This window comes from Athene cunicularia (assembly GCF_003259725.1).
Source record: "Athene cunicularia isolate RWA chromosome 13 unlocalized genomic scaffold, athCun1 chr13_part1, whole genome shotgun sequence".
NCBI classification, from domain to species: Eukaryota; Metazoa; Chordata; class Aves; order Strigiformes; family Strigidae; genus Athene; species Athene cunicularia.
In genome coordinates this window covers 5,555,211-5,569,337 of record NW_020799117.1, presented here as the reverse complement: position 1 = coordinate 5,569,337, position 14,127 = coordinate 5,555,211, and the positions used below count along the sequence as shown (strand labels likewise).

General features: G+C 37.1%; 1 protein-coding gene across 3 annotated transcripts in view; it reads left to right on the top strand.

The window, feature by feature from the left end:
- The window catches only part of MAPK9 (mitogen-activated protein kinase 9), a 53,916-nt gene that overhangs the window by 23,722 nt on the left and 16,067 nt on the right, over positions 1-14,127 (top strand). For all 3 annotated transcript variants that reach the window (XM_026857974.1, XM_026857976.1, XM_026857975.1), the window contains exons 3-7: positions 3,889-4,063; positions 8,730-8,859; positions 10,030-10,088; positions 11,064-11,202; positions 13,319-13,484. In XM_026857974.1, the coding sequence (XP_026713775.1) occupies positions 3,942-4,063; positions 8,730-8,859; positions 10,030-10,088; positions 11,064-11,202; positions 13,319-13,484 (616 nt within the window). In that variant the 5' untranslated portion in view covers positions 3,889-3,941. The remainder of the gene's footprint in view (positions 1-3,888; positions 4,064-8,729; positions 8,860-10,029; positions 10,089-11,063; positions 11,203-13,318; positions 13,485-14,127) is intronic.

Sequence of the window (14,127 nt, the reverse complement as noted above, 5' to 3'; positions counted from 1 at the left end):
ATAAGAGACAGGGAGAGGCCCGCGCTGCGCGCCCCGCTCGGTGCGGTGGGAGCGAACGTGAGCTTCCTCCCGAGCCGGAGCAATTTCTCAGCAGAAGTTTTAGAAGGGATGTAAGAAGTGATCTTAGTTATGTGGCAGTTACATAATTGTACAACAGCGTAATTGGTTACAGCAGATGCACATTTAAACTTTTTCCCTTGTCCCACCGACTTGCCTCAGAAGTGGTGCCGAGATACACCCAGTGTTTGTCTGCGGTGTATGAGTGATACTGTTACAGGTATTTGGTAAAATCTTTGGTCAGTAATAGTTTGGGTGGCTTAAAGAAAAAGGTTGACTTTTCAGAGAGCTGAACAGATGCAGAGTACCGCTACGCTCTGCTGTAACCGATTGACGTTTCTGGGCTACTGCTTTGCTACACTTACCTTTGGTAACACTGGCTAGGAGTTGTGAGTAGAGGAGTACGAGGCAACTCACTGTGGTTTTGTAGTTGGACTCATACCTGTTGATATATATTGCTGTAAAGATTAAAGAAAACCCCCAACGCGATTGAATAATAGTCTTTAAAAGGGCACACCTGGATTTGAAGAGCATTTCTAGGGGTGAATAAGAATGGGGAGAGATTTTCTGCACAGAATTTCCATACCTTTTCATAAATATATATATGTTTGTTCATTGTCTTATCATTCTTTAAGTAGTAGAATTTTAGCTTAAAAGTCAAGGTAAGTTTCTTCATGTTCCTATGTTTCTTTGTCAGTAATAACATTTCTGTAGCCAAAACAACCCTGGGAATGTGTTCTCAACCACTACAACCTGTTTGTTTCAGAAGCTTTTGACATGAAGATATCCAGAGGAAAGATCTGGTTAATAATAAGTTGCCATTGTAATAAATACCTTTTAGGGAAGTGACTGTTTAATACAGGATGTATGCTATAGTGCAGTTGCTTTCAACTTCTAAAAATTTCTTAGTGGAGTTCTGTGTAACAACTCATAAGCCTACTGATGGTAGGTTTGGTGCATTGGTTATTTTTCTAGTTAACTTTCATGAACTAGAGGTTGAAAACCGCTCCTGTAAATTTCCTACATGTGAATTTAAAAAAACCCCCAAACAACACCACTCAATTTATATTCATTTTCTGCATGTTCTCAAATAGAAAAACATCTTGAAACATTGTGATTCAGTAACATGCTATTATCAATAAGTAGAAGTATGTTTGCTGACTGTCCTGTGACTTTCTGTTTTGGTGCTGGTTCTATTTGGTGCAGCTGCAGCTAGGAACCCAATTATGGCAATATTGCCTATTTCAAAAAAATTCCTGTATGGAATGTGGAGTATGTTACTTGGAGTGATTAGTTGAATAATTTCAGGTAGGAGAGTAACAGCTCAGGATTAAAAAACTTAACTTGCCTGATACACTTTTCCCTTGAGCAATGGCAATTCTGTTTTTATTTGGGGGATCTTGCCCCCCAAATAGATTGTCTGAAGTCCTGTGAACAGCTACAATCCTGTGGCACCTAATTTTACATTAATGCGTGTGTCTGAGATAAGGTATCTCTTGATGCATCCAGGCAGCTTACAGCCCAAGTGAAAATTAGGGCTCATTTTATGGGGAGGCCAGGTGCTTAGCATAGTGAGTTGCAAAGGATGTCAGAACACATGAAACTTGTATGTTGTGATGCCTAATTCCCTCTTTGGGTCTTGTCTAAAGAGAGAGCTTATCCTGATCTCTAAATGATTTTTAAAAGATGGCTTTGTGCACACAAGGTTCCTTAAAAGGAGGGTTTCTCTGGTTCAGGATAACTTCCTTTTCTCCTACTACTTTATCACTGTTACAGAAAAGTGTTTCGTTAACCCATGAGGAGGTATAGTTCTAGTGTAACTATCTGATCTTTAACTTGATACCCAGCTTATGCAAAACCTATACTTGCTTGGTTTTGTTCTGCAAGCCCTTTTCAGAGATAGGATCGTGCCCTTTCAGCCGTACCTTTCGTATTCACTGAAAATACCATGGCTGCTCAGGGACTGTTAATCAGAAAATTTGGTACCTCGGAGTCCATAGCTTTGGAGTAATGAAAAGGGTCAGAAAGAAGAGTGGGACTTTTCCTGAGATGTAATAGGAAAGGTTGGGAGTGCCTCTTAAGGCAGCATTTTGGTCTCACTTTAGTCCGAGTTGATTGTGGAGCTGCATCTGACTGCCCCTAAAAATATTATATTGGAGGTGTAATTTTTCCCTTGCTACTACTGCTGTGGCAGAGGCAGAAAGTTGATAGCTCACATTTTCCCTTTGCTGAGCCTTTCTCCTCTGTTTTTTTTCTTAAGCTTCTAAGAGGAAATATCAAGGAAATTTAGTGTCTAAATTGCTGCCAGAGGTGGTCAAGTTGAATATTTCTTAAAATGTTGCTTAGATTTTGAGAAACTAGAAGGTAGAAGGTACTCGAGACATTTCTTGAGAATCCCTTAAGACTAACCATTATCAGTTCAGTTTAAGCCTGGTCTTTGTTAGGATTCGTAGGTCTTCCACCTGTTTTATTTGCAGATTTCTTGGAGTTCATCTGCTGGCTTAAGCCATGGAAAAGATGGTGCTTCTTCCTATGTACACCTAGGAAGAGAGACATCCAAATTCTAATTCTTGAAACAACTGAGAGCTATTTGTGTGGCTGTATGCTCTTCTAGGATGGGCTTCTGGGTTGCTTTTAAGGCTTTCCTGTTTTGCATTGGCTCACAAATATTCTGTAGGTCAGCGAAGAGAGAGGGACTAGCTGCTCTTTCTTTAGCTAAAGCAGACATTGTACAGCCGGTGGTTAGGACAGCTGCTCCGGGGGAAGGTGATCTGCTTTCATTTCCTCTTTCAAGGAACACTTGATGGTGCAATTTACTCTGAGCTGTAATGACACTATTTGTCACAGTGAACATGAGATTAAAAATTTGAGACTTTGTTAGAGACCTCTTCAGTAATTACTGAATTCTCTTGTAAGGTTTGGAAGAGCGGTGGAGGCCGGGAAAACTGGAGGTCTGTGCTTGTTACTGGAGCACTTTAGAGCTGAAGAGGTTTAGTCCATTACCTTGGTCTCAGATGTAATTACCTACCTCTAATTCATTCTTGACAGATGGATATACTTTACTGTCTATTATGGCATGACAGTCTCTTTCAAACTATGGCACAGACCTCTCATTCTTGTAGGACTGTAGGTACACTGACTGATGGCATAGGGTGTTATGGTGTGTTTAAAATGGGAGGGAAAGTGGGTTGCGATAGGTATGAATCGGGGAAGGGTTGCCTGGCTGAGGTGAGGAGGCAGAGCCCTGCTTGAAATTTCCTCCTGAACTAGGCTGAAAGGGATGTTGGAGAAACTGCATTAGTCTTGGGGATTTTGAGGGCAGTTGTTTGGTTTCAAACCTGTTTTGCAGTTGTAATTAAGTATTTTATTGAAACCCTGTTTCCTTCTGCGTATGTGGACTCCATGGGTTTCTGCTCCTGCTTTTATCTGCCTTATCAGTGTTTGAAAGACAGATTTTTTTCTCTGTAATACAGAAATCAATACAGTCCTAGCACACAGTAGTAGCTCTAAGTTAGGGAGTAGCCTTCAAGTAGTAGAGTTGCTGAATTTGGGTGGTTTTGTTTGTTTATACAGTTGTTTACTTAGCTGCTTTTTGTTTCAAGCATTGGAATAGAAACATGTATTTACTTAAAGCTGTGAAGGCTGTAATTATTTGCTCTTTGTCTGCAAGTATTTTTCATTAGTGGTAATATATGAAGTTGAAAGAATGCTTATTTAATGGTCTTCTATTGAAAAAATCATATGTATTAAAATATGTATAATATATTTTTCATCTTGTCTGCTTGAAATTAGTGAGAGATTGAACTTTTGTTGTCTTTCTTTTTCTTTAAGATCTTGAAAACTTTACCAGGTCCTCGAGAGAGAAAACTACATGACACTACACCATGAGTGACAGTAAATGTGATAGTCAGTTTTACAGTGTTCAAGTTGCAGATTCAACATTCACTGTACTAAAACGTTACCAGCAATTGAAGCCCATAGGATCAGGGGCACAGGGCATTGTTTGGTGAGTAATAAATACTTTATTTAAATAAAGATAAAAAGCTATAAATATAAACTAAAATTTGAATGTATTCCTGATAGAGGTGCCAGAATGTAAAATACTGATGATCATTTCTGTCTTGCTACAGGGTTATGGAGTAAATATGTTCTAAAACACCTGCTTGCTATAGTTCATGTGCAAACCTATTTTTCTGTTTCTAGTTCTCGCATTCCCCCTGTAGTTATGATATTGCAGTGTAAGGTATGACAATGTGATGGTGAACGATTCTGGGTTTTACTCGTTTCTTCATCACGGCCCCCTTTCTTCCCCCCCTTTTATTCCCGATCACTCCTGTCCGTTTCTAGGAGCCATCAATGCAGTGCCTTGCCATTAACTGGCAGGATGAGGCAAATCAGTGTCATTGTCACTCCATGGATTAACCAGAAAGGGATGCTGTGTGAGGGGTTGGGCTGGCCGGCTCTTCCTTGGTGTGTCACCTCAGCTATGTGTCCAGCCTCCACTGGCCCAGGACGTGAGAGTCGTTAGGCTGATCCTGAACCTTAGTCTCTTGTATGGCACCACACCTCTGGGCCAGCTAAAGGTAAACACTTTCAAATGTTTTTTAGACTGCAGCAATCCATTCTGCACCACTTTGTGCCAGCCCGTATTTTGTTGGGCCAAACTTACTTGGTAACAGCAGAAATGTTTATTGATGCGGTTTTTAATTCCTTACACAGGGAAGCAAGCATGCTCAGGAAACCTCTAATATTAGACTAAATCACAACACATGGTGGGCTGTTCATGCTTTAAATCCAGTCTGCAGTTTCTCTTCATCTATAAATCCTTCAGAATAAGTGTGATGACTCATGTATTGTGAGCAGCTCCTTATACAGCACCTGCCCGTTTCTATTTGTTTTTTCATAACCATAATAAGTTATATATGTAGGAAAAGAGTGCTTTTTTTTGTGAGAATGTGCCTTTATTTTTAAATTAGATACCCACATTGCTCCGCTAATAGGTGAAAAATAAGCAAAATCAGAAGACCATACTTCATTCTTCCTTAGTGGGTTGAGTGATGAGTGGATAGGCATACTAGATCTTGGTTATTCATGTCTGGGTAAGACCTAGTATAGTGCTAACATATTCCAGGTATAAATATTCTTAAAGTTGTGCTTGTTCTAGATGGCATGCAGAAATTTAGAGTGGTTGTAAGCATTTCTCCTTTCATTAGAAGTAGTGCATTTCTAAACTATATGACTTAAACTAGGTGTCTGCTTCAAAATGAAGTTAGGGTTGTGTTAAGGTCAATGTTTTGGGAGGAAGAAGGAATGCTGTGATTTATTGACTTGTTTTGAGAACACTTGATTTATGGAACAACAGAGTGAAGCATTGTATCAACTTTTATCTTCCTGTGAAATACCTGAAAACTATGTCCAGGTTTAAGAAGGTGCCAAATCTTAATTTCTCCTAAAATTCCTAAACTCTTAAAAACACAAAGGAAAGATATAAACTACTAGGATGTAGAAAACTCAGTGTAAGATGAGTGCTATTCTGTTGTATTTGGCTGGAAAAATTGTCCAGTCATTAGTGTAGCACTCAGATGTGATGCTTTTTTTTTTTTTTTAATCATGCAGTGTTTAACATAATTAGGAAAAGTATTTCTGGAGCTTTGTGTGTAGATTTTATTTTTTGGTGAGAAATTTTTAATATCGTGTGTTACTTCAGCTAGGAGAGCTCTGAGTTTTTCTATTTTTTTAAATCAAAATATGAATGGGAAACTCCATTGGTATTGCTGCTTCTTATTTTTTCTTTGATATTAAAATGTAGAAAAATGTTTTAAAATACAAAATGTTTTAGAAATACATACTTGGGAAAAGGTGATAAATGAAAGCTCTAGGAAGATAAAAAAGTAACTCAGTTGTTATGTAGAGGGATTTCTTCCTCACAGTGCAAACATGGTAGGAGGGAAATTGGATATACCTGTTGTATTTCATATTAAAGTACACTTTTATACATGACTTTCTGCACTTCTTTGTTACTAAGTATTAATACATTTGAAGTCTTATAATCCATTTAGGACTGCATAATCACACAAAATTATTCTTTTGAAATAATTTTTGTCTTCCTGATTATCTCTTTTCCTTTCTTGTCCTTGATTTCCGAAACTTTCTAGTGAATCTGACTTTTTTTCTGTTCTAGCAAATTTCTTTTGTCATGCAATGCAGCAAAGCCATGATCTTACAGCACAGCTTTGTGTTGATAACTTTATGTACAGTTGAATTTGAAGAAATGGTTGGGATAAGTTTGTTATTATTTGCAAAATCCTGTTTAGACAGCAGGGAAAGAGTTAGTGAAGTGGAACTGGCAGAGCAAGAGTCCATAGCAGTAGCATCTTGCAGTTGAAAGTGGAAGTTATTTGCCTACAGAAATGAAGAGTGATTTCCTACTGTAATTTAGGTCGTGTTTTGTTAATAGTTTTATCATGTATGTGGCATCACTACTGTTAATATTAAACGTTTGCTCAAGATGCAAAGCTATCGCAAGTACAGTGAAGACCCTACTACAATTCACTGTGATCAAATTGGAATTGCTGTTATATGGTGGGATAGACACTGAAATTCTTTCATGATACCAAATGCTGAAATATTTGTCGACATTATGTTAGTAGCCAAGATGATGACTGGGTAGACTCTGGCAAATGCACTTTTTAAATATCTGTGACTGAAACAGTTGCAATATTGAAAAAATCTATTTTGAATTCAAATGAGCTGGGACAGGGAAAGAAATGTAACACCAATTACATCCATAATTTTTTTTTTGTTAGTTTATGTAAAATTGTATCATATTCAGAAGTGTGGCCTTGGTATTAATACCGGTAATCTTCTGTCCTTTTTTTTTCTTGGTAAATTAAGTAAATGCATGCTTACACAATTTTTTACCATTTTTTGTCTTCTACCAGTCTGGTTTTAATTCTTTCCCCTTGGATTGTGTAGGTAGCAGACAGTTTCATTTTCGTTAAGAAATTTTTCTTTTTGAGCTCCAATATTGGTCACATTCATGTAAATAAGCAAAATAAAGAGGTTTAGGTGGAGTCCTTCACATGTGCTCAGAGTGAGCCTTGACATATACCTGATTTGTCAGATCAAAGGGATACTTCCCCTAAAATTGCTCCTTTGTCCACTGCTGACCTATGATTGACTTGAACAGCTAATTCACGCAGCCTCTGTTGGTTAATGATTTTCTATTAATTACCAGGTGTAGTTAGTCATTAACATATGCAAACTGTTTTAATTTACATATAACATCTCAGTGAAGTGCATACTGAAACATCAGTGCTTTCATATTTGGGAGGAAAATAATTTTTCCAGCTGTCTGGCCAGTCGCCTTCCTCCCATTTTATGTTTTGTTTTGCACAGACATAAAGGCTTTAAATCAGAGATCATGTCATTGAATAATGACTTGCATATTTCACAGAACTAAGCAGAAATAAATGCTAACAATCCTTTAGTGCAAGTGGCACATAGATTCAAATTTGGGACATGTAATCTGGGACGTGCTCTCCAAGACAACTCATCTCATGGGTGAACCCTGCTTTGTGGTGCTATTGCTTTTTCCAGTAGGGAAAGCGGTCACGATGCTGGTAAGCTGCGTTTAATTTGGATATTGTTACAACAGGGAGCTGTACTTTTTTCTGAGAGTACTGCAATGTGATGGTCCTTGTACATGTCTTGACAAGATAAGGAAGGAGCTCGCAAAGAGCTCGGAAAATATATGTGAATGAGAATTCTTCTGTACCTTAAAGTAACATTAAATGGAAATAGAGTAATATAGGAATCCTTATTTAAAACTGGAACTACTTAAAGATTGGAACTCTTAAGCAGTTTGTGATATACATTCACATATATTTTGACAAATAGTCTGTGTGTTAATGAAGAGTATTTCCACTTTAGTCTCATTCTGCATATACAGATAATTTAGCTTTAGATTCTTACAGTTGTTAAATCAAGTTTATACCTTGGCCTCAAACTGCGGAGGAGGAAGGAACTGAAAAACAAGATTAAGATTAATGGCCATGTTCACATTTAAACTCTTGTGTTGCTCCCTGCAATCTTAGTTTTCCATAATTCTCAATTTTTTTTTTTTCCAAAACCAGATGATGAATGTAATTTTTTACTAGGCACTACAATTGTTTATAACTGTAAACTATCCACATAGAGGAGAGTATTGATGCCTGCAGAACGGGTCATGGTGACATGGTTGTGACTCTCCTTCAGCAAAGAGAAATTTCTCTTGCAAATGACTAAATGATTGTCAGTCAGTGACAGTTCAAGAAAATACTCCAAATATACAGATTAGGCAACTGAGATGCTTCTTGATTTCAATTAAGCTCCAAATATTTTTAGAACGCAATTTTGAATGTAAGTCTTTAGTCAGCAGAATCAGTTTTAAGACAGAAAGGAGGGCAGGAAGACTTCTGTTGAGTGTCAGTGATGTCTGTTTAACCATTTGTATTTATTAAAGGATGTATAGATTTTAAGGGGTGTTTATTTTCTAGATGAAAATTAGATGAAGTTAATATAAACAGCTTAGTGGATATGCTTTGTCTTGAATCTTGAATTTTTTCCTCCTGTCTCCCTTTTGTCCTCTCCCTCAAAAAGACTTTAACTTGTTTGTCTTTGAAAACTTCTAGTGCTGCGTTTGATACAGTCCTTGGAATAAATGTTGCTGTAAAGAAGCTGAGTCGTCCTTTTCAGAATCAAACCCACGCAAAAAGGGCTTACAGAGAGCTTGTTCTTTTAAAATGCGTCAATCACAAAAATGTAAGTTTGGCTTTATATTTCTCTCCCTCATTACTCTAGGTTGTCAAAAAAGCTCAAGATTTGTTCTCCTACTTGCTGTTAGTAATCAAAGTAATGGAAAAATAGTGAAAGACTGGCAAGGTTTGCTGTGGGTAATGCAGTTCTCCACAATGCATGGTTAAGTTCTTGGGTGAGCTGTCTGGAGTATGAGGTGCCACAAGGAGGAGGTTTTTGCTGCGTTGTTGGTATAGGTTTACCATCAGTGTCAGATTTATAGAGCAGGCCGTGCTTTATTGCATTTGCACTTTAAGTCACACAGCAGCAAAGCCTGCTTGGCAGTGGGTTTCTTTGTGGGTTTGGCTCTTGTAACTGCTCTGTAGTTAAATCTGAATTTAGACAAGATTTTTATTAAATGCAGTGCTTAACTGATGGAGTGTGCAGGGATGCAGCACTGTCTAACAATTAGTTGATAAACAGAAGTGAAATAGTATGGACAATACACATATATTTTAAAATCTTTGAACCTTCTAAAATAACAAGCCTTAATCAATACTTCAGCGTTCTAGTACAAGAATATAAGGTTTATGTGACTGTTGTTTTGATACTAACGTGAACTAGAAACATTACTGATTTTTGAAGTTGTGCACTCAGGTCTCAGACTTACTGGAATCAACTAGCCTTTTGGGATTGATTTTTAAGCAAGCTTTTGGTGAAGTCCAGAAGTAGCAGAATAAAAGTAAAAAGGTTATTAAAGATGGCAGTACAGTAATTTTAGCAGTTCTTCTGGAAATAGTACATCATCTAAGTTTAATGGGGTGGTGTGGGGCACCTCTGTGTACGTGTTCTTGGACAGCCTTGGTAAAAATTTCTTGCACATGTGATTTAAAATAAGACATCATTTAGGATTTGGGATATATTCTAGGCACTGAGGAGGGAGATAGGTGTCATATAACTTTAAAAAGAAAAAAGTGGTTTTGTCCTGTCTTAGTTCCTTTGGCATCCATGCTGCAGTTTTGAACTATTTCTGAATTGGCAGTTTTTCAGCACATGTGAATTAAGTGAAGCCAAGTAACATTCAAATTGTATATAGTAACAGCGTGCATTTGGATTTTTGAATAGTAGCCTCTGCAATAGTGGATTTTTATGTGATTAAAGTGGAAGTTTCTTCTAATGTTTATTTTTATTTTATAGATAATTAGTTTATTAAATGTATTTACACCGCAGAAGTCACTAGAAGAATTTCAGGATGTGTAAGTACTAGATTTTTTTGTTTTAGTTCTCCTGACAAATGCTGCCCTAAGCCCTGGAGCTGTATTTCCAATATCCTACAGACTTCGCACTTTGAAAATAAGAGGGTAGTTAAAAGCTGAGTTTAAAATTTGAATAGTCTTTATTTCCAGATTTTTTTCAAGAAAGACCAAAAAAGTTGTTGCAGTACATGTGTAAGATGGAAATGGGAAATAAAAAAAATATTTATTTACCTTTTATTCATCCATTTGCCATTTGTTGATTGCATATGCATCTAGTTTGTGTCCATTGTCCTTCAGCTAAATGGGTCACCTCAGGATAATATGGTCTGGATAACATGATACCATTTTTTGGCATGCCAGTCCCATCAGCACAACAGTATTTTTGGCCTCAATTAAGTACTGACTGTTTCTTTTTTATGCAAGCTGTGTCAATTGGGCTAGAAGGGATTCATGACGATTTAATTGGTGGGATATTCATAGGGTTTTTTTGGGTAAATGGGGGAGCTTGTGAGTCTGAGGCAGGTGAGCAGATGATATTTTAACTTGAAAAAGAATCATTCCTCCTTAGTTCTTACTGTGCTTTTCTTAATTTTCTTATTTTTAAAAAAATTAAAATACAAAGGAAGCATCATTTTTTGACACATTGCAGTATCTGCAATTTCTGCATCAGCTTCAGTCAGTCTTAGTGTTTTCATGCTGCATAACCTCAGAATTATTCTTCTGTACTGCTGTTTATAAAACTGGAATTGTCATCTCTTGTGATGGACTATTGAACACTTAATTTTTAATAGTAAGACTATTTGAATAGATATTTGATTTTGAAATTGTGGCCATGTATTATTATTTTTTTTAATCGTAAGCTTTTTGACTCATAAGTTAGCAAAGTAGTTGACTTTTATTAAACATCTTTTATGTTAAGCTTAAGCCTGATGTATAAATAAGAGTTTTCTTAATGCTTTCTTTTTTGTGCTTTAGATATTTGGTTATGGAGCTGATGGATGCAAATTTGTGCCAGGTTATTCATATGGAATTGGATCATGAAAGAATGTCTTATCTACTCTACCAAATGCTATGTGGTATCAAACATCTCCACTCAGCTGGTATCATCCACAGAGTAGGTAGTATTAGATCATTAACAACACTCTTTATGAACACAGATTTTCTTAATGAGTCAGGGGGAAGGTAAGGGGTTGCTATTTCAGAAGTATGTTTCTTTCGTAAGAATGTTATTAAACCTGAAGATTGTTTCTAGTTCAAAGATAAAAACTGTGTTGTAAATAGATCTTAAATCAGATTATCTTCATGGATTTAATGCCAAACTAATTTAAAGATAAAACATGAGTATCTGTGGACCTTTCAAATTACTAAAGAATGAATCTCTAAAATTTAGTAGTTAAATTATTACCTCTTAAATTTCTCTATTGTTGGAGGTATTGAAAAGTCGTCTGGCCATGGCCCAGGGCAGCTGGCTGTAGGTGGCCCTGCTTGAGCAGGGCATGAAGCAGGTGACCTCCAGAGGTCCCTTCCAGCCTCAACCATTCTGTGATTCTGAAAAATAAAGTTTGTAAATGATCAGAATTTCAAAGTCCTGTGCAGACTTCATATAGCTCTTGGCTTCTGTTCTTTTACTGCTGCTCTTTTCTTTTTTTTTTTTTTTAATTAATTTCATCACTAGTCTGTTTGACAGTTCTGCTTGTTCTCTGTTCTTTTCCTTCCCCTACTTCCTGGACACACTTACCTTTTAAATTTATTTCTTTTTTGCCTGGCAACTGAAAACTCTTATCTAGTTGTAGTTGAACTTGCCTTTTTTTATTATTTATGTTCAATCCATAAACATAACTGACATGCTGTATAAATTACAACAGATCTGCTTCCTTACTTTGCTGGAATCTACCATGAAAATCCTGTAGTATTAGCAAGGAAGTTTATATATAGTAGTTGGCTTAAGCCTGTGTCCAGACTCGGCTGTCCTAAAATTATGGAAGGGCTGGAACTCCAGCTGAACTCCGCCTGACATGTTGACTGTGATTTGGAGATAAAGGAAAGATGCAATATTTGCTGAGAAATTTGAGTTGATAGGTAGCAGAGTGAACAGCAGAAGGGATACTGGTTGAACAGGAAGATGGGCAACAAGAGGAACTGCACTGTGGATAGCTGAGCAGCAGTGTGAAGTTTATTTGAATAGAGGAGCTAAAGTGGTGAGAATTAGATCAGGCTAGAGTGGGATCAAAACAAAATGACCTTTCTGGAGTGGCAATTCTTGATTAATTAGATTGAGAGTTCATTTTGAAAAGAAACCAGGCTAGGAAAGGAACAGAGCTGGGATAGTTCAGAAGGAATGGAACAGTAGAAATTACATCTAGAAACTACTCAGTCTGTGAGCAAACAGTACACTCAGTGTTCTGCAGAAGATTTGTTGCTTTCCCACATGAATTATTTGCATGTCCCCATCTCCTTTAAGAAAAGGAAGTTCTGTACCTGAGAACATGGTTCATGTGGTTGAAACGAAGTCCAGCATTTGAGCAGAATTAAATGTACATCTGCAATTTGTCTACTTCTGTAGTTTTCTGACTAAAACCCAATTATTCTAGTTTTTCCCTAACTGTGTATTCCTTTGGGTGCAATAATGGCTCTTCCCATGAGACATATCTCCTACAGTATCTTGTTTCTCTCCTCACCTATTGGGTAACTGTGTTTTCCCTACATCCTAATTCTGAGAAATTTGCTGATCTCTATAACGCAGGTGGCTTGTCTGTCATTAACAAATGCACTTATTAATGCTTTGTGTGTTAAGAAACTCCTTTTCCTACAGATACTTGCCCAATTCATGATGTTGTCTTTATGATCTGTACCCTAATAATGGCAGTATTTGGAACTCTTTTACCATGCAGCTATTCATACCCAAAATATGTCCACTTAATGTGTGAAAGGAAGCAGATTTATGTACGTATTGTGCATATATACAGACAGTTGTAGGACTGACTGTACTGTCAGTGCATAAATGGGTAAAATAAGACTTTGCAATCAGCTTTGATTCTGTTTTTCTCTGAATTTTTTCGAGTACTTAGCTGTGTAGCATTTATCTTGTCTCTAGCCTGTGTATAAAGCAGATCTATCAGAGCAGGAATTTGCAGCTGTTAAAGTGAATTGGTGACATACATTGACTGTGAAGGGGGGGGTGTATTATTCAGCATGTTGGTCCTTCCTTAACTGAAGTAATTTCTTGTTAGGATTTGAAACCCAGCAACATAGTAGTAAAATCAGATTGTACACTCAAAATCCTTGATTTTGGACTGGCGAGAACAGCGTGTACAAACTTTATGATGACTCCATATGTAGTAACACGATATTACAGAGCACCAGAGGTTATCCTTGGGATGGGATATAAAGAGAACGGTAAGTTGCTGGAGTAATGCTTCTTGGTTTTTGTCTAAAGAGCATCTGTCTCAGAACATAATGCCTTTAAAAGGGGGAGGGAGAGCTGGTTTCCCCCTGTCATGTCTGTTGTTTAAGTGTGTTAATCATGGTATTGGAAATAACAAAAACTACACTGCAATAATTTTGGAGAATATAATAAGTTTTCTGCTCTATGTGCCTATCTCCATTGAACATCTACTGCTTCCTCTCCCTTGCTATTATCTTTTCATGTGTTGTCCCATTGTCTTGTTGCCATTTTTTTATTCTACAAACCACTGTTGAGTCATGCTGCATGATATTAAAAAAAAAAAAACCCACATCAATATGTAAACAATAAGCCCTTTTATCAGTGTGATTTTATTCTGAAGCATCTTCTTTCGACAGTCTGTCCCCTTTTGCATATTAGATTATTAAAATCAGTTTCAGACCCCTATCATAAACCATGCCTTATACTCTCTTAAATCTGCATGGCACTCAGAGGCTAGGTGTTACATTATTAAAAACAATACAGCTGTTATCTATTGAATTTTTAGGCAGCAAAATTGGCAAGGAAATTGTCCTTGACTTGCATTTTTGGGGGTTTTACCTGCTGATTTTTACTAGTGGTGGAGTAATAGCTGCC